Raw genomic sequence first — 13,164 nt, 5'->3', positions numbered from 1 at the left:
TCCACCTCATCCACGGTATACAGAAGAGCATCTCTGAATGCAGAAGTCCACACTTAGTGTCACTATTGTAACAAAAAAAAAAAAAAAAGAAAGAAAGAAACTGAGGCTAAAGTTTTGAGGGGTTTACAAAAGTTGAACAATGGAAGACAATGAGAGTCTCAAGAATTCTGAAGAGTTGGTTGAGTTGCTGCCATATTCAGATGGTGCGTAAAGAACATGCTGGTGGTGTAATGATGTGAGGAACATTTTCTTTGCAATCTGTGCCCCCTGGTACAAAGCAAGTAACATTTAAACACCACAGCCCACAGAAGTATTGTTGTTAACCATGTCCATCCCTTTGTTCTGTGCCTAATGCCTAATAATACCTAAGTGGCCAATGAGTTCATTATTCATGTAACATAAATATATGTGTGTGTGTGTATATATATATATATATATATATATATATATAAAATACTATAATTATGTTTCCATATTTATATCCTCAGGGTGTTCTTAGAGACGTGTCAAAGTGTGATCAGATGATGAACTTTGATTAAATATCAAGTACCATTAAGTACCATCAGACAGGACGATCTAAGTTTTATTTCTAACTAGATCTTTTGCTTATTTGTGGTTCTTTATTTATTGCGGCAGTTTGAGGGCTACACAGCAGATAGACCAGAGTATTATACAGTGAAGCTTCAAATACAAGCCTCACGAGGGAAAACCTGACTGCAAAATGGCAATAATAGCCATTATCGGCATTGCCTGAGAGACAGAAGTTTATGCTAAGCAGGAGCTGGATGTCAAATGCACTGCTCTTAATGTTAAGCTAAAAATAAAACAACAAACACTCCACAGCAACAGGCAACTCATTTCCCTGACAAGTGCAAATACTCATGGAGAAATACTGCAGTCACTCAGTAATATATTTAAAACATCTTTTATTTTGCCATTATAAAATTCAATCTGGATAGAAAAAATATCTTTATTTTTTTAAAACATCTAGCACATTAAAAGAGAGTGAGCATGGTACTACAGATCTGAAATACAACATTGCAGGGATTTTTTTTTTTAAAGTGATACTTCTTTTATTACTTCTGGTGCACATATTCTCATGTGTTCTGACCCAATACTGGCTGTTCCAGGTGCTGCTGTAGAAGTATGTTCTTCTTCCCTTATCATCCCTACTGCAAACTCCTCCAGCACACAAAACAAACTTAACTGGGGCAGTGGAGTGTTCAAAGCTTCAGATTTGTGATTATGCTCGTCGAGATGCAATTTTAGTGGGGGGTTTTTTTCAAAGCAAAAATGGGCGCAGCAGACAGCCGCGCCGCAACAGATGGGACACCAACAGCACCAGCTCACACCTCGAGGGCCACCTGAAAAGGCAGCGAGTCTGTCTTGAGAGAAATATCACTTTTTTAAAAAAAAAAACAAAAAACAAAAAAAAAACTGACACACAGTGTAAACAGCAGAATGTGTTAAAAGCTCTGTAGACATGTAAATGTTCATGTTTTAAAACAGTAGATAAAAAGTTCCTTTATAAATGTATCCAGTTAAAGAGTTTTTAAATTAGTGTTTTCCTTTTCTTTGTGTTTTACATCAAAAGTCAACATAGTCCTTAAAAAAAAAAAAAAAAAAAAAAAGTGACTTCCACAAAATCCACTTGCCAGCTGTGACTCGCCCTCTTTACACATCAGTGCTGTAAAAAAAAAAAAAAAAAAAAAAGCTGGAAATGTTTCCGACTTCACAAAAGGTCCAATTTAAAGCACTCACCTGTAAGAAGCCACTTAAGACCGATACCTTTTTTCTTTTTCTTTTTTTTTTCTTTTTTAAATCATTACTCAGGTGCCTGAGCCACATGGTGTTTTACACTAAAAACCCAGAAGTGCAAAAATAAATGGTGTGGTTATTTTAATGGCGGCATGTATACAAATAAATTATTCAGACATATTTAAAGGGTATATTTACATTTGCTGTCGATTAAAAGCATCAGAGTTTGACACAGAAGTCCGAACTAACACTGATATTATTAGAAGGATATAAAGTCTACGAGCTGGAGAGAGTTCAACGCCAAGTTGTGCTTTTGCTTGTGAAGACAGAGTCTTATGCACAGTTCAGGTGGGTTTCACAATGAATTTGTGAGGTCAAATTACAGCTTCTGAGCAGGACTTCCTGTCGCAACTCTGTTTAGTGTCCATCGCCCTTTCAGAGGTCCCCGGCTCCGGCATCCACAGCAGTCAAGCTTTTATTTGCTTGGTTGTCTACACGCCGCTCTCTTGAGACAAAAAGGAAAGGAGAATACAGTCGTGATTGGTCAACCTCAATCGCTAAAAGGGGGTTTAAGAAATGATGTCGTGAGCATCGCCGTTAGGCCTCGGCCTGTTGGCGACCGGCGGGAGAGGTTTCTTGTAAAACTCTGTGGAGGGAAGGAGAAAAGGTTTGGTTGTGTTAGTACGCAACACCCACGGAGACCTGAAATACAAATTTCTTTTTAAAAAAGTAAGCACTCAATGGAAGCAACCGTGAAAGATGCTGCACAGACTGGAGGAAAATGAATACAGATGAATACACAGACAAGTCTTTGAGTTGATTTTAGATGTCTGCACCCGTGAAAGATCCACACAAACACATGCAAACACATGCCTGGAGAGATGCAGGAGGGAGAGAAAAATAAAGACAACAACGTGGGGTTGAGATGCTAATTAACAGTCAGCGCACGTCTCAAGGCAGAGTTCAGGGTTTCCACTGCAACTTAGAAATCTACCGCCAACACTGTGAGACAAACACCAGGCTTCCTCCTTAAAAAGAAAAAAAAAGAAAAAGGAAAACACATGCAAAACTACTATTTCCATGTAGCTTTAATCACTACTGTGTAGAGAAAACACTGATCAGGTGCTGCAGTTAGTGAATGAGTAAGACCAAGTTAGTGACAAACTGCAGATGGTGGGTGGTTAATGCATGCACGTAAACAGCGGTTAACACTGACGGCACAAACAGCTTTACCAGAATGTCCCGTGTCCCCGAGTGGCTCTAGCTTCGGCAGCCTAGAGACTTTGGGCGTGGCCCATCCCACTAAAGAAACAAAATAAAGAAGAGAGGGATGAGGAGAACAGTGAAGGATCCTGAAAAAGAAAGCCATAACTAGCGGATTATCTCACTCCTTAAGATCGAATGTTGCACACAAACAACAAAAACTCACAGGACCACAATGTATTTGTGTGATCTAGAGCTATAAAGCAGCCTATCAAAATGTATTAAATATCTTCCTATAATACCTCTTAAATATAAAGCAACAGGCTTTATATGCATGCTGCTGATTTCTGCAGTTTTGTTTGTTAATAATGATTTCATTTGAGAGTAACCAGCAGGTCCTGTTGTCAGTCTTGGTCATTCAAGGCCTTCTTCCGCTTTTGTTTGTTATTAACGGGGCTCCCATTGCCCTTGTTTAGGTCTTGTCCTATGTCTTTGTCTGTAATTATTTTTGTATTATTAACCATTTCTTGAATTGCAGTAAAATTCTGACATCTCATATATATAGGAACATATTTGGGGGTTTGTCCAGGACTCATGCTGAGCTCAGTTCACATCTATTACGTGCCTGTAATTGTGCGTTGGAAGTCTTTTTCCATCACATTGTCGAGTAAAATAAATTATGTTGTTGGACATTTTGTTTGTTTGTTTTTGGGTTAGTGTCGGTGTGACAGTGTCCATAGTTTATTGTGCAAAATAATTTTTATTGACTGTGGAAAAATTTATGGTATAAATTTGAAAATCCTATGTCAGATTGTTCTCGAGTTAACCTGGGTGTCCACACTGCCTGCCCACATGGCAGTGTGAATACAATACCCCACCAGCCTTGTACGGCTAATGGGTAAAATAAGTTCTGCCAAATCCATCAAACATATCGTATTTCCTGTAGTTCCTTCGCAATAAAAGTCTTGAATAGGAAGTGAAACATAACAGACGTTTTTCCTCACTGAGCCAATTAGTACAATCAGCCAGTTCTGCACAACAGGGTGAGGGGTAGCAGTGGAGAAGCTGCATGTAACAGCAGCTCAATGTGATGAAGTACAGACTGACCTGGAGGCGGAGGAGGGGTGAGGCTCTCCGTTGGTCCGTCCTCTATCCTCAGCGGGTCCACCCTGTGCTTCCTCTTCAGGTGCAGCTTGCTCGTCTTCTTCTTGCTCTGCTCACCTGTCGTGGCTGAATGAACAGAGATGTGTTGCAAGTGGAGAATCCAGATGTTCAACACGAGCTTAACTATAACAGCTTTCAGCTTTCAACAGTGGGCCTAAGCAAGTTAAAATTAATGCCCAAAGCCATCATTTCATCCTCTAATGCATCTACTTAAAGTTAAATCACCTTTTATCTATGAGCACTCTGAGCTTAGATCATAATAAGAAGATGATTATCAAAAAGATGGCTTAATTTGACTGCATCTCTCTCTTAAATTTTAAAACATCTTGTTCAATAGTTCACTTTCAAAGTGAAAAGAAGCTCACTCGTTGCAAAGCTGAACAACAACGCTGCCAGCGAAAGCTCTTCAAACACCCCCTCTGCCCTGCACATCAAGGCAGATCATTTTTGTATTCATAAAAACTGTTTCGCACTCTGCTTACTTTTAGAAGACTTTCGAATGCTTTGCCAGAAGACTTAACTAAAGTCGTTTCATCCAATCAACTTTTCCTCAACTGAAACTTTCGACTGAATTTGTTCTAACAACTCAATTTCCGAGCTTGGGAGATCCGGGCGTCCTGAAACTCACCTGGAGTGTTGTTCTCTAGTGTTTGTCTCATGTCGCCCTGCTCCTTCTCCTCCTCCTCTTCCTCTTGATCAGTGGCTGCCCTGGGGCTGTTACCCCTTCCCTCCTGCAGCTCTTTTTGCCTCTTCCTTTCCTTTTCTTTATCCTCGTTCTGAAGAAAACATGAAAGTAAAGGGCTCTCTGAAGCACTCTAACTTTAGAGTCTCAACAACATAAACCAGAGTAATAAACTATCAGCCCCAGAGTGTACACACGACTCACTTCAGAAATCATGCTCTCTATTGGCTGAAAGGGGCTCTGAATGTACTCATCATCGGGCTCATCTTCTTGGATGGGCCTTCCCTCTCGCTCTGCCTCCTCCCGCTCCTGTCGCTCTCTGCGGACAGATAAGATGTTAACCTTTCTGCTTAATGATACGCTCCTCCTTGGTAGCGGTGTCACATTTATAAAAAATTGATCTAAGATCACATTTGATTAAAATGTGCATTTGTTCTAGCTCGTAGTTCAGGCACTGGCAGGAAGGTTGCCCTTTTCTAATAGAGGCAATAATTTATTTAGGGATAAATATCTCTTTGCAGACACTTTTGTAACCTTTGGCCTTTTAACATTTCTACTGCTCCCAGAGCTTTACTCAACATTTCTGACCATCTCCTCCCTCCTGTTATGCTTCAAAAAATTTCTGTCTTAGACTTTTCCACTTTATAGTTTAACCTCTTCCACATTTTGTTTGCCACACTGACTTCTGCTGCGTCCTCACCTCTCCTCTCGTATCCGCCGTACTCTCTCTGCCCTCTCTTTCTTGTCTTGCTCCTCCAGAGCGCGCTGCTCAGCCGTGTCCTTCTGCACTCGCTCGGTGATGGCTTCATAGTCTTTGGCAATGTTGCTGAGCAGCCAGTTCAGGCCCTTCTTGATGGACTTGTCAACCTTTTTCCCATAGCCTAAAACGGCTGAGCATGGTTCCTGTAGAAGAAATGTACATTGAGGTTAAAACATTAACATCACCTCCAAAACAGCACAAACTTTTAACCGATGCAAATGTAGCTTTGCACCCACTAGATTAACAGGTCATCTTCACTGTTTTCAAAAAAAAACTCAAAGCCATACTTTCTGTCTATAAATTCAGTTCACAAACACTTACAATCTGACAGAGACACTTGTTCTCATTAACAAGCTTCTCTAAGGACAGGTTCTCAATGATGTCAGCTTCAGCCAGTGCTCCCTCCTGGTCTTGTTTGTTTGCAAGTCTGAAAACAGAAAGGAAAAAACAAGACGTGTTGGTTATGGCCATCAACAGATCTCTGTTCATTCCACCGTCCATTAGTTTTGTTTCCACCTAGCTCCATAACAGTTCATCAGTATAGCTGGGGACCCAAATAAGTGCAGTGCCAAGTTTGAGGTCTTCTCATATTTGGCCTGCAAGTACCAAGGCATAGTGCTACCTGCTCCACTCTGTGTGCAAGAAAAGTTTAACCAACAAGAGGACAGAGAAAAACAAAATAATAGAGAGCTCAGCAAAAAGTTCCCATTTTTTTCAAAATCTGATGGTCTGAAACTCTCATAAAGGTAGATGGATGACTCGCTATAGTCTGTGTTTTTTTTAATCCACATTATATAATTTTGTCTTTGATTTCCAGCAAAAGGCCTAAATCATGTTGTTTGGATGAACAGTCCTCCAAAACTCTAGACACACACACACACACACACAGAGTGTATCCTCGTTTATACACAGGTAATTCAGTAACTTGCCAATTAGCAACTTGCTAATTCACACAGTGTGATGCATTTAAGGAATACCCATAAATTGTGGCTGCGAACAAACCTCAGTTAACCTCCCTTTGAATGGGCCATTGGCTGGTATATAAACAGCTTAATATTTTCACTACATTTCCTGAAGCAATCCAACTCACCCAGTCATTAAAGAGAAAGGTAAGGTAGTTCCAAGGACACTTATCAGACTCAATTTTTTGCAAGGTGCATGATTACAATGTCTGGAAATCTTATGGAAATCTGTTCTGATTGTGACTTGCTCATTAAAGCACTCTGCATACCTGGAAACACACTTAACTCTCATCTCTGCAGCCAGCATGTTGTGTCCTGATTACTGATTAAACAGATGCCTGCAGGAATCAACCTGCAGTGCACCCCGCATTCAACAAAATTGAAGCGAGGGCTGAGGCTTCAAATCTGGGCAATTTCTCTATTATCTCCATCTATTTCAGCTTACCCTCTGCACTTTGCTGGTCGTTCTGTTTTCCCTCATGTGCATAGGCAATCTCAAAGTAAATTCTACTCAAAAGCTAATGATGTTATTTATTCAGAGAACTCACACTAGCACAGGCTTGCCAGCGATGCGTGGGTGCTGAAGGACCTCAGCCATGGTCTCTCGCGTCTCCTGGATCCGCTGGACATCGCTGGAATCGACCACAAACACCACACCGTGCGATTCCGAGTAGTAATTTTTCCAGATTCCCCGGATTCTTTTCCCGCCCCCCAGGTCAAAGATGGTCACTTCGAACTTGCCCTGCTTCAGGTCGACTTTGGAAAAGCCCACTGTGGGAGCGACGTCCCGCGGATTGTCTGAAAACACGAGCAGGTAGAGGTCACGCATCCGCAACGAGGTCAATAAAACATGATTCTGCAAACTGGATTCTCACCTCCCTGAATTCCCCGCACCGTGGCAGTCTTCCCTGCATTATCCAATCCCACCATCACCAGAGTCACCTTCCTATAAGATAGGAAACGGGAAAACATAAATATAGGTGCACACAAACGGGTCTACCACATTGCACAGAGCCTGGATGGAGTCTGTGAGCAAAAGAGGCTGCATGGCATTAGCTCTCATGACTCAATTGGGGCCACAGATAAGCCACTTTATAATCTGAACGCAATCAGACAGTGAGTCAACAACAGTCACATTGTGAACTGACACAAATAACGCATGACAACATTGCTGCGGATTGACTCCAATTAATACCTGTAATTGTTTTATTAACACCTGGTCGACTGTAGAATTGTAAATTTGCATACTTCAAATTAACAGCAGAATAAAATGATCACAGTCTTGTTTTTTAATCCTCTTTTTATTTCCATTAGAGAGCTGCAGTCAGCAGCAGTGGCCATTGTGAATAATTAAAAAACATGCCTTAAATGAACACTGGCAAACAAAGAAACAGATGCACAATCAGTCATCTGTGCAGCTGTGCGCACACCTGGGTGGCCAGCTGGGAGGCTAATCTGGAGCTCTGACAGTCTTGGTGGAACATTTTCATATGCAAGCATAAAAAAACTTTTCTGAAAGCAATGCAAGATTTGCACCAAAATTAGCTACACTTGCTTAAAAAGGGTCATAATCACACTGTGACGACACTTAGCTTCAACTGAAGGAAGGAAAACAATGAGAGACGCGGCACTTCACTTACACTGGACACTTATGCTGTAATCATAACCCAAATCTTGAGGTTTACATCAAAGCTCCCAGCATACATAAATAAATAAGTGGGAAGAAACAGGCGAAAATATTAAACTGAGGAAACACACACTGAAACGGAGCAAGCTGACATGATAATAAAGCTCAATTGTAGACTTACACAGGACCTGTTCTTCATTTCCTAGCTGCATACTTAACTTTGACACTTTCGCCGAAAATACATCAACCGCACTATCCATCTAACCGTCTTCTGGAGCCAACCGGCCTTCATCAGGGTAGGCTCTCGGCATAAACCTCCCAAAAGCAGAAACAAAGGGTGAGGTACTGTCTCCCTGCTGTCCCCTAACCCACAGCCATCAGTCCTGGCTGCTGTGAATACCTCATGGTGACAGGTCAAACTGAAGAGCCCTGCTGAACCACCTGGCTGCGGGATTAGGTGAGGATTTCTGATTAAGTCCAAAGGATGAGATCCTTCACACGTACCACGTGAGTTAAGCACTGTCAATTACATTTTGCTGGTCTTGCTGCTTTGTACTGTGGGTCTGAAGTAGTCTAAAGGGTCCACAAAAAGCCTCATGGCTTAAAAAAAAACGAACAGCTAACACAAACAGCACAGAACAAATCTCTTTCACTAGCCATCAGATCACTGTACAAAACACATTTCTGTCTTCTCTTTATTAAGGTGACATTGTTTATATACTTGCTTTTACAATCATGTTGAAACCTCTTGATTTTTTCCCCTCTTATCATCTTGTATGGAAAAACGTATGATGCTGCTTCATAACTAACAGAGAGAGCCGCATTGTACAGTGTTTATTTACATGGCTCTACAGCAGCGGTCCCCAACCTTTTTTGGGCCACGGACCGGTCTTTAAGGTGTCGCGGATAAATACAACAAAATATTACTAATACCGCTAAAAACCAAGAAAAAAAAAAAAAAAAAAAAAAAATATATTATATATATATATATATATATATATATATATATATATATATATATATATATATATATATATATATATATATATTAGGGGTGCAACGATACACAAAATTCACGGTTCGGTTCGATACTTTGGTGTCACGGTTCGATATTTTTTCGATACAAAAAAATGTTCATGCATTTTTAATTTGTCATTTATTAAAATTATAAATATATATTTTAACTCAAAAGTACAGTTTTTAAATTTAACCCTAACCCTTGTGCGTGTTTTTTTATTTTGACAGCGAATGCGCACCTGCGGACCACTTATGTGCAGCCCTGGTTATTTAGCTCATCATATCGCAGCCACAGAAATTATTTTGTCCATGAAACCATAAAGCTGCACTTTCTTTTTGCCTTATAGTCTGATTTGTCATAACTTCTCCGTTTTGTGGTAAGCTTTTCTTTGGCTGTCACTTCTTCACCCTGACCTGTCTTATTTGGCTCAGCAGAACTGAAATGCTTTTACACGCTCACTCACATAAGCTCAGCGATTCTCTGCGCGATCAACCTCTCACATGTTTAAGCTGCGGGAGATTTCACTTGTCATGTTTGCATAGTAAGCTAACGATTAATAAGACGATGTCAGAGGAATTGGTGCACAAATTATCATCACTCACAGATCAGTGCTGTCGCTCTCTATACACAGTTCGCACGATTGCAAAGTGAAAGCAAAAAAACAAGCGCAAATTCAAACGCGACTTCAATATGTCACATATTGACAGTGGCTCACTGATGCCAATGACATAATTACCCAGCTACATTTCTGAAAGAATGCAAAAGCATTGACATATATTTTTCCTACAATAGCCCGACGGGCAGGGAAGAGAAAGATTTTGGTAGCCCGACTGAAAAAAATCGCTAGCTCCAGGACGTCGGGCTAGCGATATTGCAAGCCCTGTATCTGATTGAGGAATCACTCATCTTTGGAAAAGAGAGTTTATTACAGAGAAATGGCTCTTTCCAAAATAAAAGCTATACTATCCGCTTCTTCTGGGCTATATTCTCAGCAGCATAAGGAGAATCATGTGCTAACAGCTGTCTAAATGACTCGGCTAAAGTTAGTAGCATGCTTGCTTTTTTTTGTCTGCTTCCACTTGTCTTTGCACTAGGATGATGTCGGCGTAAATGTGCAGTCATATTCGTTGTGTTCCCACTAGTGCTTTCAGGTTAATCTCGTTGAAATGACCTTAACGCCACAACACGGCAAATCTCCGTTAACGAGCTACCGCCGATCGCTCCGTGCATGGGGCTAGACGGCCAACACGTTAACGAGCTAACTGCGCTAACACACTAGTTCACACCAATGTAATTGAGCATTGCATGGCACATCCAACATACTGTTTTACTTTAGTCCATGACTCGCTTACCTTCAGGGTCATACGTCACATGAAAACCAAAATAATTCCAAACGCCAGATCTGAATGAGGTTCAATTTGCCTGTTGCAAGTAGAGCTTAACTTCTGTCTCGCTAGCTTGCCCTGCGCTCTTCCTTCTGACTATGCTGTCTGTGTTGAGCGCTCAGTGGATCTGCGCTCGACAGTGCAGCCTAGGCGGAGTAGTCGAACACAGATTCACTGAGCGCTCAACACAGACAGCATCGTCAGAAGGAAAATTGATAAAATAAATTACAAATGTTGTATTGTTCGATACATATGCGTACCGAACCGAAAGCACTGTATCGAACGGTTCAATATCGATACGAATATCGTTGCACCCCTAATATATATATATATATATATATATATATAAAAAACACCCAGCACGCCCCTGCGGGCGGTTTATCCTTCAAGCTCGGGTCCTCTACCAGAGGCCTGGGAGCTTGAGGGTCCTGCGCAGTATCTTAGCTGTTCCCAGGACTGCGCTCTTCTGGACAGAGATCTCCGATGTTATTCCCGGGATCTGCTAGAGCCACTCACCTAGCTTGGGAGTCACCGCACCTAGTGCTCCGATTACCACGGGGACCACCGTTACCTTCACCCTCCACATCCTCTCGAGCTCTTCTCTGAGCCCTTGGTATTTCTCCAGCTTCTCGTGTTCCTTCTTCCTGATATCGCTGTCATTTGGAACCGCTACATCGATCACTACGGCCGTCTTCTTCTCTTTGTCTACCACCACTATGTCCGGTTGGTTAGCCACCACCATTTTGTCCGTCTGTATCTGGAAGTCCCACAGGATCTTAGCTCGGTCATTCTCCACCACCCTTGGGGGCATCTCCCATTTTGACCTCGGGACTTCCAGGTTATACTCGGCACAGATGTTCCTGTACACTATGCCGGCCACTTGGTTATGGCGTTCCATGTATGCCTTGCCTGCTAGCATCTTGCACCCTGCTGTTATGTGCTGGATTGTCTCAGGGGCATCTTTACACAGCCTGCACCTGGGGTCTTGCCTGGTGTGATAGACCCCAGCCTCTATGGATCTTGTGCTCAGAGCTTGTTCTTGTGCTGCCATGATTAGTGCCTCTGTGCTGTCTTTCAGTCCAGCTTTGTCCAGCCACTGGTAGGATTTCTGGATATCAGCCACCTCCTCTATCTGCCGGTGGTACATACCGTGCAGGGGCCTGTCCTTCCATGATGGTTCCTCGTCTCCCTCCTCTTTCTTGGGTTTCTGCTGCCTGAGGTATTCACTGAGCACTCGGTCAGTTGGGGCCATCTTCCCAATGTATTCTTGGATGTTCGTTGTCTCATCCTGGACTGTGGTGCTGACACTCACCAGTCCCCGGCCCCCTTCCTTCCGCTTAGCGTACAGCCTCAGGGTGCTGGACTTGGGGTGAAACCCTCCATGCATGGTAAGGAGCTTTCTTGTCTTTATGTCAGTGGCTTCTATCTCCTCCTTTGGCCAGCCTATTACCCCAGCAGGGTACCTGATCACGGGCAGGGCGTACGTGTTGATGGCCCGGATCTTGTTCTTACCATTCAGCTGACTCCTCAGGACTTGCCTGACCCTCTGCAGGTACTTGGTGGTTGCAGCCTTTCTAGCGGCCTCTTCATGGTTCCCATTTGCCTGCGGGATCCCCAGGTACTTGTAACTGTCCTCTATGTCTGCAATGTTGCCTTCTGGTAGTTCAATCCCCTCAGTTCTAACTACCTTCCCTCTCTTTGTTACCATCCGACTACACTTCTCCAGTCCGAACGACATTCCAATGTCATTGCTGTATAGCCAGGTAGTGTGGATCAGTGAATCGATGTCTCGTTCACTCTTGGCATACAGCTTGATGTCATCCATGTACAGGAGGTGGCTGACAACTGCTCCGTTCCCTAGTCGGTATCCGTAGCCAGCCTTGTTAATGATCTCACTGAGGGGGTTCAGGCCTATGCAGAACAGCAGTGGGGACAGAGCATCTCCTTGGTAGATCCCGCACTTGATGGTGACTTGTGCTATGGGCTTGGAGTTGGCCTCTAGTGTTGTACGCCACATCCCCATCTGGAGGCATTGAGTCATAGGCCTTCTTGTAATCAATCCAGGCAGTGCACAGGTTGGTCAGTCTGGTCTTGCAGTCTCGGCTGACTGTTCTGTCTACCAGTAGCTGGTGTTTTGCGCCTCTGGTATTCTTGCCAATCCCTTTCTGCGTCCCACTCATGTATTGACCCATGTGCCTGTTCATCTTAGCCGATATGATGCCTGACAGGAGCTTCCATGTAGTACTGAGGCAGGTTATTGGTCGGTAGTTGGAGGGGACCGGTCCCTTCTTGGGGTCCTTGGGGATCAGGACCGTCCGACCTTCGGTTAGCCATTCCGGGTGTCTCTCGTTAACTAGCAGCTGGTTCATTTGTGCTGCCAGACGCTCGTGGAGTGCAGTCAGCTTCTTTAGCCAGTAGGCGTGAACCATGTCGGGCCCTGGTGCTGTCCAACTCTTCATACTGGAGACCCTTTCTTGGATATCTGCCACTGTGATGGTTACTGGACCCTGTTCAGGGAGGTCGCTGTGGTCTGCCCTCAGATCCACTAGCCACTGAGCATTGCCGTTATGGGTTGCGTCCTTCTCCCATATGCTCTTCCAGTATT

At 43.0% G+C, this 13,164-nt stretch overlaps 1 protein-coding gene across 5 annotated transcripts in view; it reads right to left on the bottom strand.

Annotated features, from left to right (window-relative positions):
- Positions 1-909: 909 nt before the first annotated feature.
- arl13b (ADP-ribosylation factor-like 13b) overlaps positions 910-13,164 on the bottom strand; it is an 18,414-nt gene continuing 6,159 nt past the window's right edge. Inside the window, exons 2-10 of one of the 5 annotated variants that reach the window (XM_026159672.2) lie at positions 7,405-7,475; positions 7,078-7,327; positions 5,889-5,994; positions 5,508-5,710; positions 5,012-5,126; positions 4,754-4,901; positions 4,069-4,191; positions 2,992-3,060; positions 910-2,404 (exon numbers count right to left, since the gene is read on the bottom strand). In XM_026159672.2, coding sequence (XP_026015457.1) covers positions 2,328-2,404; positions 2,992-3,060; positions 4,069-4,191; positions 4,754-4,901; positions 5,012-5,126; positions 5,508-5,710; positions 5,889-5,994; positions 7,078-7,327; positions 7,405-7,475 — 1,162 coding nt within the window. In that variant the 3' untranslated portion in view covers positions 910-2,327. Of the gene's footprint in view, positions 2,405-2,775; positions 3,061-4,068; positions 4,192-4,753; positions 4,902-5,011; positions 5,127-5,507; positions 5,711-5,888; positions 5,995-7,077; positions 7,328-7,404; positions 7,476-8,337; positions 8,361-13,164 lie in introns of those variants that run through there. The other 4 variants (XM_080296978.1, XM_080296979.1, XM_080296980.1 and 1 more) reach the window with 4 other exon arrangements.

Source organism: Astatotilapia calliptera, chromosome 23 (assembly GCF_964374335.1).
Source record: "Astatotilapia calliptera chromosome 23, fAstCal68.1, whole genome shotgun sequence".
Taxonomy (NCBI): Eukaryota; Metazoa; Chordata; class Actinopteri; order Cichliformes; family Cichlidae; genus Astatotilapia; species Astatotilapia calliptera.
This window is presented reverse-complemented; position numbering and strand designations above follow the sequence as displayed.